This window comes from Heterodontus francisci, chromosome 3 (assembly GCF_036365525.1).
Source record: "Heterodontus francisci isolate sHetFra1 chromosome 3, sHetFra1.hap1, whole genome shotgun sequence".
Classification (NCBI taxonomy): domain Eukaryota; kingdom Metazoa; phylum Chordata; class Chondrichthyes; order Heterodontiformes; family Heterodontidae; genus Heterodontus; species Heterodontus francisci.
The window spans coordinates 162,185,773-162,198,144 of NC_090373.1; the positions used below are offsets into that span (position 1 = coordinate 162,185,773).

At 47.7% G+C, this 12,372-nt stretch overlaps 1 protein-coding gene across 5 annotated transcripts in view; it reads right to left on the minus strand.

The window, feature by feature from the left end:
* The window catches only part of ak9 (adenylate kinase 9), a 455,773-nt gene that overhangs the window by 196,407 nt on the left and 246,994 nt on the right, over positions 1–12,372 (minus strand). For all 5 annotated transcript variants that reach the window (XM_068027233.1, XM_068027231.1, XM_068027230.1 and 2 more), the window contains one exon: positions 6,947–7,159. In XM_068027233.1, the coding sequence (XP_067883334.1) occupies positions 6,947–7,159 (213 nt within the window). The remainder of the gene's footprint in view (positions 1–6,946; positions 7,160–12,372) is intronic.

Genomic DNA, 12,372 nt, shown 5'->3' on the forward strand with positions numbered 1-12,372 from the left:
GCAGAACTGCAGAGCTTAGATCTGATCCGTTGGTTATGGGATCGCTTAGCTCAGTCCATCGCATGCTGCTTATGCTGTTTGGCATGCAAGTAGTCCTGGGTTGCAGCTTCACCAGGTTGACATCTCATTTTGAGGTATGCCTGGTGCTGCTCCTGGCATGCCCTCCTGCACTCTTCATTGAACCAGGGTTGGTCTCCCGGCTTGATGGTAATGGTAGAGTTGGGGATATGCCAGACCATGAGGTTACAGATTGTGGTTGAGTACAATTCTGCTGCTGATGGCCCAGAGCACCTCATGGCTGCCCAGTTTTGCACTGCTAGATCTGTTCAAAATCTATCCCATTTAGCAGGGTGATGGTGTCACACAACACAATGGAGGGTATCCTCAATGTTGAGGTGGGACTTCGTCTCCACAGGACTGTGTGGTGATCACTCCTACCAATACTGTCATGGACAGATGCATCTGCAGCAGGCAGATTGGCGAAGACGAGGTCAAGTATGTTTTTCCCTCTTGTTGGTTCCCTCACCACTTGCCGCAGACCCAGTCGAGTGGCTATGTCCTTTAGGACTCCGCCAGCAGTGCTGCTACTCTTGGTGATGGACATTGAAGTTCCCCACCCAGAGTACATTCTGCATCCTTGCACTCTCAGTGCTTCCTCCAAGTGGTGTTCAACATGGAGGAGTACTGATTCATCAGCTGAGGGGGCGAGGTAGGGGGTAATCAGCAGGACGTTTCCTTGCCCATGAGAGTTCATGGGTCTGGAGTCGATGTTGAGGACTCCCAGGGCAACTCCCTCCCGAAAGTACACCACTGTGCCATCACCTCTGCTGGGTCTGTCCTGCCGGTGGGACAGGACACACCCGAATATGATGATGGTGGTGTCTGGGACAATGTCTGTAAGGTACAGAAACATAGAAGCATAGAAAATAGGAGCAGGAGTAGGCCATTCGGGCCTGCTCTGCCATTCAAAAAAGATCATGGCTGATCGTCTAATTCAGTACCCTGTTCCCACTTTCTCCCCATATCCCTTGATCCCTTTGGCATTAAGAAATATTTCTATCTCCTTCTTGGATATATTTAATGACTTGGCCTCCACTGCTTTCTGCGGTAGAGAATTCCACAGGTTCACCACCCTCTGAGTGAAGAAATTTCTCCTCATCTCGGTTCTAAATGGCATACCCCGTATTCTGAGACGATGACTCCTGGTTCTGGACTCCCCAGCCATTGGGAACAGACTCCCTGCATCTAGCCTGTCTAGTCCTGTTAGAATTTTATAGGTTTCTATGAGATCCCCTCTCATTCTTCTAAACTCTAGTGAATATAGGCCTAGTCGACCCAATCTGTTTTCTCAATGAAATTGATCGCAGTCCGGATGAAACTGAAAAGTACAGTTGGTGATACTTTGATCTCCAATCCTGCTGTCTTCACCGTCCAGAGTGTCCGTGGCCACAGCGTGCGGTAAGTCCATTGAAGAGAAGAAGGAGCAGCGGGACCCTAGGGAAGCCTTGCGAAAAGGTGCCCCGAACACCCAAAAAGCCACGAACGGCTCCTCGGCCGCAACTTCAAAGCGCCCGCGGGAGATGGCTCGGAGAGCAGCTGCAGCGCACTGTCGGCAATGCTGGTACCGGCGCCCGAGGATGACGCTCACATCCCGAAGGACGCGGACGAGATTTCCAGGCGTCTATGGTGGGAACTGAGGAAATGGCTTATTATCTGCACCCACTTTCCCCCCTTCCCCTTCCCCCCCTTCCACCCTCCCCTTCCCAGCTCCACTCTCTCAGCTCACCACCCCCCCCACACCCCCTCCCCCCTCACAACCCCTTCCCAGCTCCCCCCCTCGCACCATCTTCCCCCCTGCACCCTCTTCCCCTGCACCCCCCCTACCCCCTTACAGCCCCCTTCCCAGCTCCCCCTCGCACCCCCTTCCCTCCACCACTCCCCCTCGCACCCCCTCCTCCCACCGGCATCATCCTACACCTGTGTAGGGGCCCTAACAACCCCACTGCCTTGTGGGCGTCTCGGGAGAGACCAAGGCTAAGAGAGTAAACCCTAACAGAAAATCCGGAGTGGAACCCTGTAGGCGGTCATGCGTCACCTTTGGCATGTTTCCGGCAGTTCCTGCAGCCATACCGGTGCCAAACGTCGTGCTCTGCACTCCTTTGGACCCCACCAGAAAGGCTGAGAGGGGGGTTTCGACAATTGGGCAACTCTCAACCTCCATACATTCGCCCAGGCATGCGCCATGGAGAGGTCACTCCATAGTTGCCTCACAGCGACTGAAACAACACGGAAGGCAGCAGTTACGGGTTATAAGTCCAGCTAAATTGGCGTAGAGATTGGGCGCCACGGGTTGCCTTTGTCGGTGGGAGAGGTCATCGCACCTCACTGGACAGCTACCGCCCGCCTCAAACCCGGGCAGCCCCCGGTCAATAAGGTTCTGTCCCGCCACAGTCCACCTGCTTCAATGGGTGCTTGGAGCTCAGGGTCATTGCCCGAAAAGTGGACTGCAACACCGCACCAAACAACATGAAAAAAGGAAAGAAGGTACCTGCCCTTCGCTTTGCAAGCTGGAACATCAGAACTATGTGTCCTGGCCTGTCGGAAGACCTTACACAAATCAACGATTCTTGGAAGACCGCCATCATTAACAACGAGCTCAGTAGACTCAATGTAGACATTGCAGCACTTCAGGAGACACGCCTCCCCGCGAGTGGATCTCTAGCAGAGCAAGACTACACCTTCTTTTGGCAGGGCAGGGATCCTGAAGAACCAATACAGCATGGAGTGGGCTTCGCCATCAGAAACTCCTTGCTCAGCATGATAGAGCCTCCCTCAAATGGCTCGGAACGCATACTGTCCATCCGACTGCTCACCACCTCTGGTCCAGTACACCTACTCAGCATCTATGCTCCAACACTCTGCTCCCCACCTGAAGCTAAAGACCAGTTCTACGAGGAACTCCATATCATTAGCAGCATCCCCAACACTGAACACCTGTTCCTGCTGGGGGACTTTAATGCCAGGGTTGGGGCCGACCATGACTCATGGCCCTCCTGCCTTGGGCGCTATGGTGTTGGAAGGATGAATGAGAACAGGCAGAGTCTGCTTGAGTTGTGTACCTATCATAACCTCTGCATCACCAATTTGTTCTTTCACACGAAACCCTGTCACCAGGTTTCATGGAGGCACCCAAGATTGCGTCGTTGGCACCAGTTAGACCTCATCGTCACAAGGTGAGCCTCCTTAAACAGTGTTCAAATCACACGCAGCTTCCACAGTGCGGACTGCGACACCGACCACTCCCTGGTGTGCAGCAAGGTTAGACTCAAACCAGAAAAGTTGCATCATTCCAAGCAGAAGGGCCACCCGCGCATCAACATGAGCAGAATTTCTCATCCACAGCTGTTACAAAATTTTCTAAATTCACTTGTAACAGCCCTTCAAAACACTCCCACAGGGGATGCTGAGACCAAGTGGGCCCACATCAGAGACACCATCTATGAGTCAGCTTTGACCACCTACGGCAAACGTGCGAAGAGAAATGCAGACTGGTTTCAATCTCATAATGAAGAGCTGGAACCTGTCATAGCCGCTAAGCGCATTGCACTGTTGAACTACAAGAAAGCCCCCAGCGAGTTAACATCCGTAGTACTTAAAGCAGCCAGAAGCACTGCACAAAGAACAGCCAGACGCTGAGCAAATGACTACTGGCAACACCTATGCAGTCATATTCATCTGGCCTCAGACACCGGAAACATCAGAGGAATGTATGAAGGCATTAAGAGAGCTTTTGGGCCAACCATCAAGAAGATCGCCCACCTCAAATCTAAATCAGGGGACATAATCACTGACCAACGCAAACAAATGGACCGCTGGGTTGAGCACTACCTAGAACTGTACTCCAGGGAGAATGTTGTCACTGAGACTGCCCTCAATGCAGCCCAGCCTCTACCAGTCATGGATGAGCTGGACGTACAGCCAACAAAATCGGAACTCAGTGATGCCATTGATTCTCTAGCCAGCGGAAAAGCCCCTGGGAAGGAAAGCATTACCCCTGAAATAATCAAGAGTGCCAAGCCTGCTACACTCTCAGCACTACATGAACTGCTATGCCTGTGCTGGGACGAGGGAGCAGTACCTCAGGACATGCGCGATGCCAATATCATCACCCTCTATAAAAACAAAGGTGACCGCGGTGACTGCAACAACTACCGTGGAATCTCCCTGCTCAGCATAGTGGGGAAAGTTTTTGCTTGTGTCGCTTGACCTTAGCACCAGGGAGGCAACATACCATCCTGGAATCTCTTTTGCGGCTGCAGAAACGCCTGTCTGTTCCCGTTATGATTGAATCCCCTATAATTATAGCCCTGCCACTCTTCTTCCTCCCCTCCTGTGCCGCAGAGCCAATTAAGGTGTCATAAACCTGGCTCTTGCTGCTTTCCCCTGAGCCATCTCCCCCAACAATATCCAAAGCGGTATATCTGTTAGAGAGGTGGATGACCACAGGGGACTCCTGCACTGCCTGTCTTCCTCTATGATTCAGTGAGTATGACTATGTCAGACTGTTGCTTGACTAGTCTGTGGGACAGCTCTCCCACCTTTGGCACAAGCCCCCAGATATTAGTAAGGAGGACTTTGCAGTGTCGACAGGGCTGGGTTTGCCGTTGTCATTTCTGGTGCCTAGTTGATGCCGGGTGGTCTGTCTGGTTTTATTTCTTATTGACTTTGTAGCAGTGGATACAACGGAGTAGCTTACTAGGCTATTTCAGAGAGTATTTAAGAGTCAACCACATTACTGTGGGTCTGGAGTCACATATAGGGCAGACCAGGTAAGGACAGCAGATTTCATTCCTTAAAGGACATAGTGAACCAGATGAGTTTTTACGACAATCGACAATGGCCATCATTAGACTAGCTTTTAATTCCAGATTTATTAATTGAATTCAAATGCCACATTCTGCTGTGGTGGGATTCGAACCCATGACCCCAGAGCAATACCCTGGGTCTCTGGGTTACTAGTCCAGTGACAATACCACTACGTCACTGCCTCCTACGAGGATGTTACCTGGACTGGAGAATTTTAATTGTGAGGAAAGATTGGATAGGCTGGGGTCGTTTTATTTGGAACAGAGGAGGCTGAGGGGAGACCTAATTGAATTGTGTAAAATTATAAGGGGTCCAGATAGAGTGGATAGGAAGGCCCTATTCCTCTTGGTTGAGGGTTCCCTAATAAGGGGGCATAGATATAGGGTAAGCGGTAGGAGGTTTAGAGGGGTTTTGAGGGGAAATCTTTCCATCCCGAGGATGGTGGGGATCTGGAACTCACTGCCTGAAAGGGTGGAAAAAACCAACAAAACATTTAAAAAGTATTTGGAGATACACTTGAAGTGCCGTAACTTACAAGGCTACGGACCAAGAGCTGGAAAGTGGGATGAGGCTGGAAGGCTAATTGTCGGCTGACAGGGAACATGATGTGCAAAATTACATCCTTCTATGGCCTCTTGTTCAATGCTCTCTTCCTCCCTCTCCTGGCAGCTTCTCCTGCTCTGTGGTGTCTTCCTTGCTGTTTCTCTTTATCCTGTATTCCCAAAGGCAACCTACCAGACCACCCATGTCAGCAACCTATTTGTGAGGCAAAGCAGTGAAAAAGCAGCAAAACCTCTCTCTGTGCAGCCAAAAAAAATTCCTAGAAGTAAAGCAGTGGTCAGAAATATTGGGCTGGTCTTTTGGGCCCTGCCAAGGTCGGAAATGGAGCCTGTTCCTGAAGTCAGCCATTTTGGCCAAGAGCCTTGTTAAAGGTAAGTTAAAGAGACCAACTGGGATTTTCCAGTCGGCGTCCAGTTTCCTAGCACGACTGGGGGAACAGATCAGATGCCTGGAGGCAGGCACCCTGCGGCAGGCTGGAGGGTCAGCGCTCCAGGCAGGCCTACAGGCCTCCCTTTGTGGTGGTGCAGGCAATGGCTGCCCTGTAAAAAAATTTCCTCCCCAACCACCGCCATCGCCCCCATTGTGGTGGTTTGGCTGCTTTCTCTATTTTTAAATTAAATTTTCAAAAACGTGCCTTCAGGTTGAAATGCCCTCTTCGTTACTTACCTTTTACTGCAACTGGGTGCTCCTCTAAAGCTGGATGGCCTCTGATTGGCCCTCCAGCTTTGAGAACCTGCAACCTACCCTTAATTGGACAGGGAACCTATCCCATGCCAATTAAGGGGGCACTTTGGTCAAAATTCCAACAGGTGACAGTTTCCCCGTGGGGTGAGTTCAGGACCCGGAAACAGTTGTGGCTCCTGTTTCCCAGCCCCAAAGCAAAAATTCAGCCCACTAAATCAGTAACTAATCTGTAAGCACCGCATGATGCCTTTAAATATCACTGGTGAGGGGGCCTTCCTGTTCTGTTATGCAAGGACAGCAGGTGGAGAGTGAAGTGCTGGGGTGATCCAAAATGAAAAATGGGTCCTGCTAGAAGCGCAGGACTCAAATTTTAATATATTACTTTTCACTTAGAATGCATTTAGTATATGCGCATTCTGCCAGTGCAATCTGCTCGACCAAAATGAGGGTGCTGCACTTCCAGCCAAAAGTGTGTGGTTGCTTCTTGCCTGCCATATTGCGTAATTAATTGGCCATTTAGTGCCCAAGAAATGGGCACCATGCCCATTTCTAGGCCTATAACTTTCAAAGCATCATTAATGATGATCGAAGGTTTTGTTTGAGAATATCTTCACAGTTTGTTTGATATTTTGTATTAACATTAACCACATTAAGCAGAATAAAGACAATTAAAGTCAAAATAATTTTGACAGTACAAGTTGTCATTTTAAAAGATTGTCATTTTTAAAAATATATATAAATTTAATAAAATAGAATGATTGTGTGAAGGGTAAAAGTTTACATTAACTAATGCATTTCTTATTGCAGAAGATGATTACTATTCAAAGATCATTACCTTTAGAGGTTCTTTTACATTTATATATTCTTCTGGATTTTGTAAAAACTTATCTCTCGCATCTGGATTCGAAAAATAATAATATTTTTCTCGATATCTAGCAGCACAGTCTTGATCACCCGGAAAAAGAACAAATTTTTCTTTTAAGGCCACAGGGCAGTAATGTTTACTTTCACCCAGCTGTCTGTTCTTTTGCTGAGCCAAATCTTCATTCTGGAAGGAAATTGAAATGATGTTTAAGGCTTGCACCACATTACACAATATGCAAATAACAATTACTTTCACAATTGTAGTTTACCAATATCTGTTCAATATCAAGCAACGTAATTGGAAATTTTTATTAATTTCCTGACAGTAAATTTCTTCATTTTCTCCCCCAAATTCAGCAGGGCATTTGGCAATTGTGCCAAAAGAAAAGACCTCTGTTAAAGTCATTTTGAACCAAACATTTAAACATGCTCAGTGATGACACATCAACTAACTTTTATCACTGGTTGTTGGGAAAAGCACATCATCAGGACCTGATCTGGATATTTAAATAAGGACCTGGTGCCTTCCTGCAGGTGTCCTGCTCACCAGTTCAAAACAGGTTGATACTGGACCCAAAGGGAAAGCATTGATATTAGGGATTACGTCACTGCCTTCATTTTAACTTCACTCCCACCCAGGACATTTTCTAGTCCCTCCAAGCTTGACCTGATGGGGAAGCCATCACTGCTCCCCCATTTAGTGTCTGACTGAAATGGTAGTTGGGTGCCAATCTGCAAACTTCAATGACCCTGCTGCTTTGCTGCTTGTGTTCCGCTCATCTGTTCAAAGGAGCAGGTTAATATATTAGGAACCAGCGGGAAGTATGTGGAATCACAGTGGTTAAATCACTCCCCTATTTTAACTTCCTCTCCCCACTCCCTCCCCCCCACCCATCCCCACCCCACCAATTTCAGTTTCTGTCGACAGGGGGAGTTAAAATCTTGGCCACAGAAACAGAAATAGGCCTTTCAGCCTTTCGACCATGTTCTGCCATTAAATTAGATCGTGTCTGGTCTGTACCTCAACCGTATTTGCTCACCTTTGCTCCATATCCCTTGATAACAAAAATCTGTCCAGTTAGATCAGATTTGAATGTTTCAAGTGAACTAGCATCCATAGTCATTGGGGGCAAGGGGCAGGGGGAAGAGTAGCTCAGATTTCTACTATCTTTTGTGTAAATACTCATAGATTGACTCAGCACAGTAGGAGGCCATTCAGCCCATCATGCTTGTGCTGGATCTTTCATAGAGCTATCCAATTAATCCCACTCCCCTGCTCGTTCCCCATAGCCCTGTAAATATTTTCCCATCTTAACCAATTCTCTTTGAATGTTCCCATTGAATCTGCTTTTTCTTTTTGCAGCGGCGACAGGGAGAGCGAGGTGGCAGCTGGGTAAGTAAGTCCTATAAATTTGGGCAGCGGCTGAACCCGAGACACTACACCTGCAGTGTCTCCCACCCGCCCTCCTCCTCTAACCAAAAAAAAAGGACTCGGTGGTGTGTAGATAAGGTAAGGCTTTTTCTATTTATTTTTTTTTCCGTGTGATTGGTATAAACTTTTCGTTCCTTTTTCATTTATCTAAGTTAAGACTAAGTTAAGCTTAAGATTAAAAATGGCAGGAGATCTCAGACCCGTGTTATGCTCCTCTTGCTCAATGTGGGAGCTCAGGGACACGGCTGATGTCCCTGACTCCTTCACGTGCTGGAAATGTGTCCAGCTGCAGCTCTTGATAGACCGCATGACGGCTCTGGAGCTGCGGATGGACTCACTTTGGAGCATCCGCGATTCTGAGGAGGTCGTGGATAGCACGTTTAGCAAATTGGTGACACCGCAGATTAGGATTGCTGAGGGAGAAAGGGAATGGGTGACCAAAAGGCAGAGAAAGAGCAGGAAGGCAGTGCAGGTGTCCCCTGCGGTCATCTCCCTCCAAAACAGGTATACCGTTTTGGATACTGTTGAGGGAGATGGCTCACCAGGGGAAGGCAGCAGTAGCCAGGTTCATGGCACCGTGGCTGCCTCTGCTGTTCGGAAGGGCGGGAAAAAGAGTGGAAGGGCTATAGTCATAGGGGATTCGATTGTAAGGGGAGTAGATAGGCGGTTCTGTGGTCGAAAACAAGACTCCCGAATGGTATGTTGCCTCCCAGGTGCACGGGTCAGGGATGTCTCAGATCGGCTGCAGAACATTCTGAAAAGGGAGGGTGAACAGCCAGTTGTCGTTGTGCACATAGGTACCAATGATATAGGTAAAAAACGGGATGAGGTCCGACAAGCAGAATTTAGGGAGTTAGGAGCCAAGTTAAAAAGTAGGACCTCAGAGGTAGTAATCTCTGGATTGCTACCAGTGCCACGTGATAGTGAGAGTAGAAATGAAAGAATAGTCAGGATGAATGCGTGGCTTGAGAGATGGTGCAGGAGGGAGGGGTTCAGATTTTTGGGACATTGGGACCAGTTCTGGGGGAGGTGGGACTATTACAAATTGGACGGTCTACACCTGGGCCGGACTGGAACCAATGTCCTTGGGGGTGCTTTTGCTAACGCTGTTGGGGAGGGTTTAAACTAATGTGGCAGGGGGATGGGAACCAAATGAGGAGGTCAGTGGACAGTAAGGAGGTAGTAACTAAAGCCTGTAAGGAACTAGATAATGAAGTCAGTGTGACTAAGGGGAAGAGGAGGCAGGGAGCAGATGATGAACGCAAAGGGACTGGTGGTCTGAGGTGCATTTGTTTTAATGCAAGAAGTGTAGTAGGTAAGGCAGATGAACTTAGGGCTTGGATTAGTACCTGGGAGTATGATGTTATTGCGATTACTGAGACTTGGTTGAGGGAAGGGCATGATTGGCAACTAAATATCCCAGGATATCGATGCTTCAGGCGGGATAGAGAGGGAGGTAAAAGGGGTGGAGGAGTTGCATTACTGGTCAAAGAGGATATCACAGCTGTGCTGAAGGAGGGCACTATGGAGGACTCGAGCAGTGAGGCAATATGGGCAGAACTCAGAAATAGGAAGGGTGCGGTAACAATGTTAGGGCTGTACTACAGGCCTCCCAACAGCGAGCGTGAGATAGAGGTACAAATATGTAAACAGATTATGGAAAGCTGTAGGAGCAACAGGGTGGTGGTTAAAGGAGATTTTAATTTTCCCAACATTGACTGGGATTCACTTAGTGTTAGAGGTCTAGATGGAGCAGAATTTGTAAGGAGCATCCAGGAGGGTTTTCTAGAGCAGTATGTAAATAGTCCAACTCGGGAAGGGGCCATACTGGACCTGGTGTTGGGGAATGAGTCCGGCCAGGTGGTTGAAGTTTCAGTAGGGGACTACTTTGGGAATAGTGATCACAATTCCGTAAGTTTTAAAATACTCATGGACAAAGACGAGAGTGGTCCTGAAGGAAGAGTGCTAAATTGGGGGAAGGCCAACTATACCAAAATTCGGCAGGAGCTGGGGAATGTAGATCGGGAGCAGCTGTTTGAAGGTAAATCCACATTTGATATGTGGGAGGCTTTTAAAGAGAGGTTGATTAGCGTGCAGGAGAGACATGTTCCTGTGAAAATGAGGGATAGAAATGGCAAGATTAGGGAACCATGGATGACAGGTGAAATTGTGAGACTAACAAAGAGGAAAAAGGAAGCATACATAAGGTCTAGGAGGCTGAAGAAAGACGAAGCTTTGAAAGAATATCGGGAATGTAGGACCAATCTAAAACGAGGAATTAAGAGGGCTAAAAGGGGTCATGAAATATCTTTAGCAAACGGTTAAGGAAAATCCCAAAGCCTTTTATTCATATATAAGGAGCAAGAGGGTAACTAGAGAAAGGATTGGCCCACTCAAGGATAAAGGAGGAAAGTTATGCGTGGAGTCAGAGAAAATGGGTGAGATTCTAAACGAGTACTTTGCATCGGTATTCACCGAGGAGAGGGACATGACGGATGTTGAGGTTAGGGACAGATGTTTGATTACTCTAGGTCAAGTCGGCATAAGGAGGGAGGAAGTGTTGGGTATTCTAAAAGGCATTAAGGTGGACAAGTCCCCAGGTCCGGATGGGATCTATCCCAGGTTACTGAGGGAGGCGAGAGAGGAAATAGCTGGGGCCTTAACAGATATCTTTGCAGCATCCTTAAACACAGGTGAGGTCCCGGAGGACTGGAGAATTGCTAATGTTGTCCCCTTGTTTAAGAAGGGTAGCAGGGATAATCCAGGTAATTATAGACCGGTGAGCCTGACGTCAGTGGTAGGGAAGCTGCTGGAGAAGATACTGAGGGATAGGATCTACTACCATTTGGAAGAAAATGGGCTTATCAGTGATAGGCAACATGGTTTTGTGCAGGGAAGGTCAAGTCTTACCAACTTAATAGAATTCTTTGAGGAAGTGACAAAGTTGATTGATGAGGGAAGGGCTGTAGATGTCATATACATGGACTTCAGTAAGGCGTTTGATAAGGTTCCCCATGGTAGGCTGATGGAGAAAGTGAAGTCGCATGGGGTCCAGGGTGTACTAGCTAGATGGATAAAGAACTGGCTGGGCAACAGGAGACAGAGAGTAGCAGTGGAAGGCTAATGTAGAAAGACGTTGACAGAACAGACAGAGACAACTACAGATCCATTAAAATAATGGTGTCAGTTCTCAGAAACAAATATGTACAACAGCAATCTAGTTAACAATAGTCAACATTGTTTTAAATGGGGAAGATCTTGCCTGCCCAACCTCTTTGATTCATTGTGGAAGTGACAACTTGATTTTACCAAACCCTATGAAGTATTTAGATTTAGGAATTTATTGAAGTTCTACATAAAATGTAATAATAAAGATCAAAATTCTGTGATTTCAGGGCAAAGCTCGAGTATGGATAAGAAATTGGCTGATGGTTAGAAAACAACAGATATTTGTGAAGGGGCAATTGCAGAAGGTTGGATTACATAATTTAATGCAAATTACTCAAATTTGCAAAAGAAATCAAACTTTAGATTGACAGGACAAAGCAGCCTGCTTGATTGGCACCCCATCCACCACCTTCAACATTCACTCCCTCCACCAATGATGCACAGTGATAGCACTGTGCACGTTTTACAAGACGCACTGCAGCAAATCACCAAGGGTCCTTTGATAGCGCCTTCCAAACCTGCCTAGAAGGACAAGGGCAGCAGATGCATGGGAACATCACCACCTGCAAATTCCCCTCCAAGCCACACACCATCCTGACTTTGAACTATATTGCCGTTCCTTCACTGTTGCTGGGTCAAAATCCTGGAACTCCCTGACAGGACTGTGTGGGTACCTACCCAACATGGACTGCAGTGGTTCAAGAAGGCAGCTCACCACCACCTTCTCAAGGGCAATTAGGGATGGGCAATAAATGCTGGCTTAGCTCGCAATGCCCACATCCCGTGAAAGAACAAAA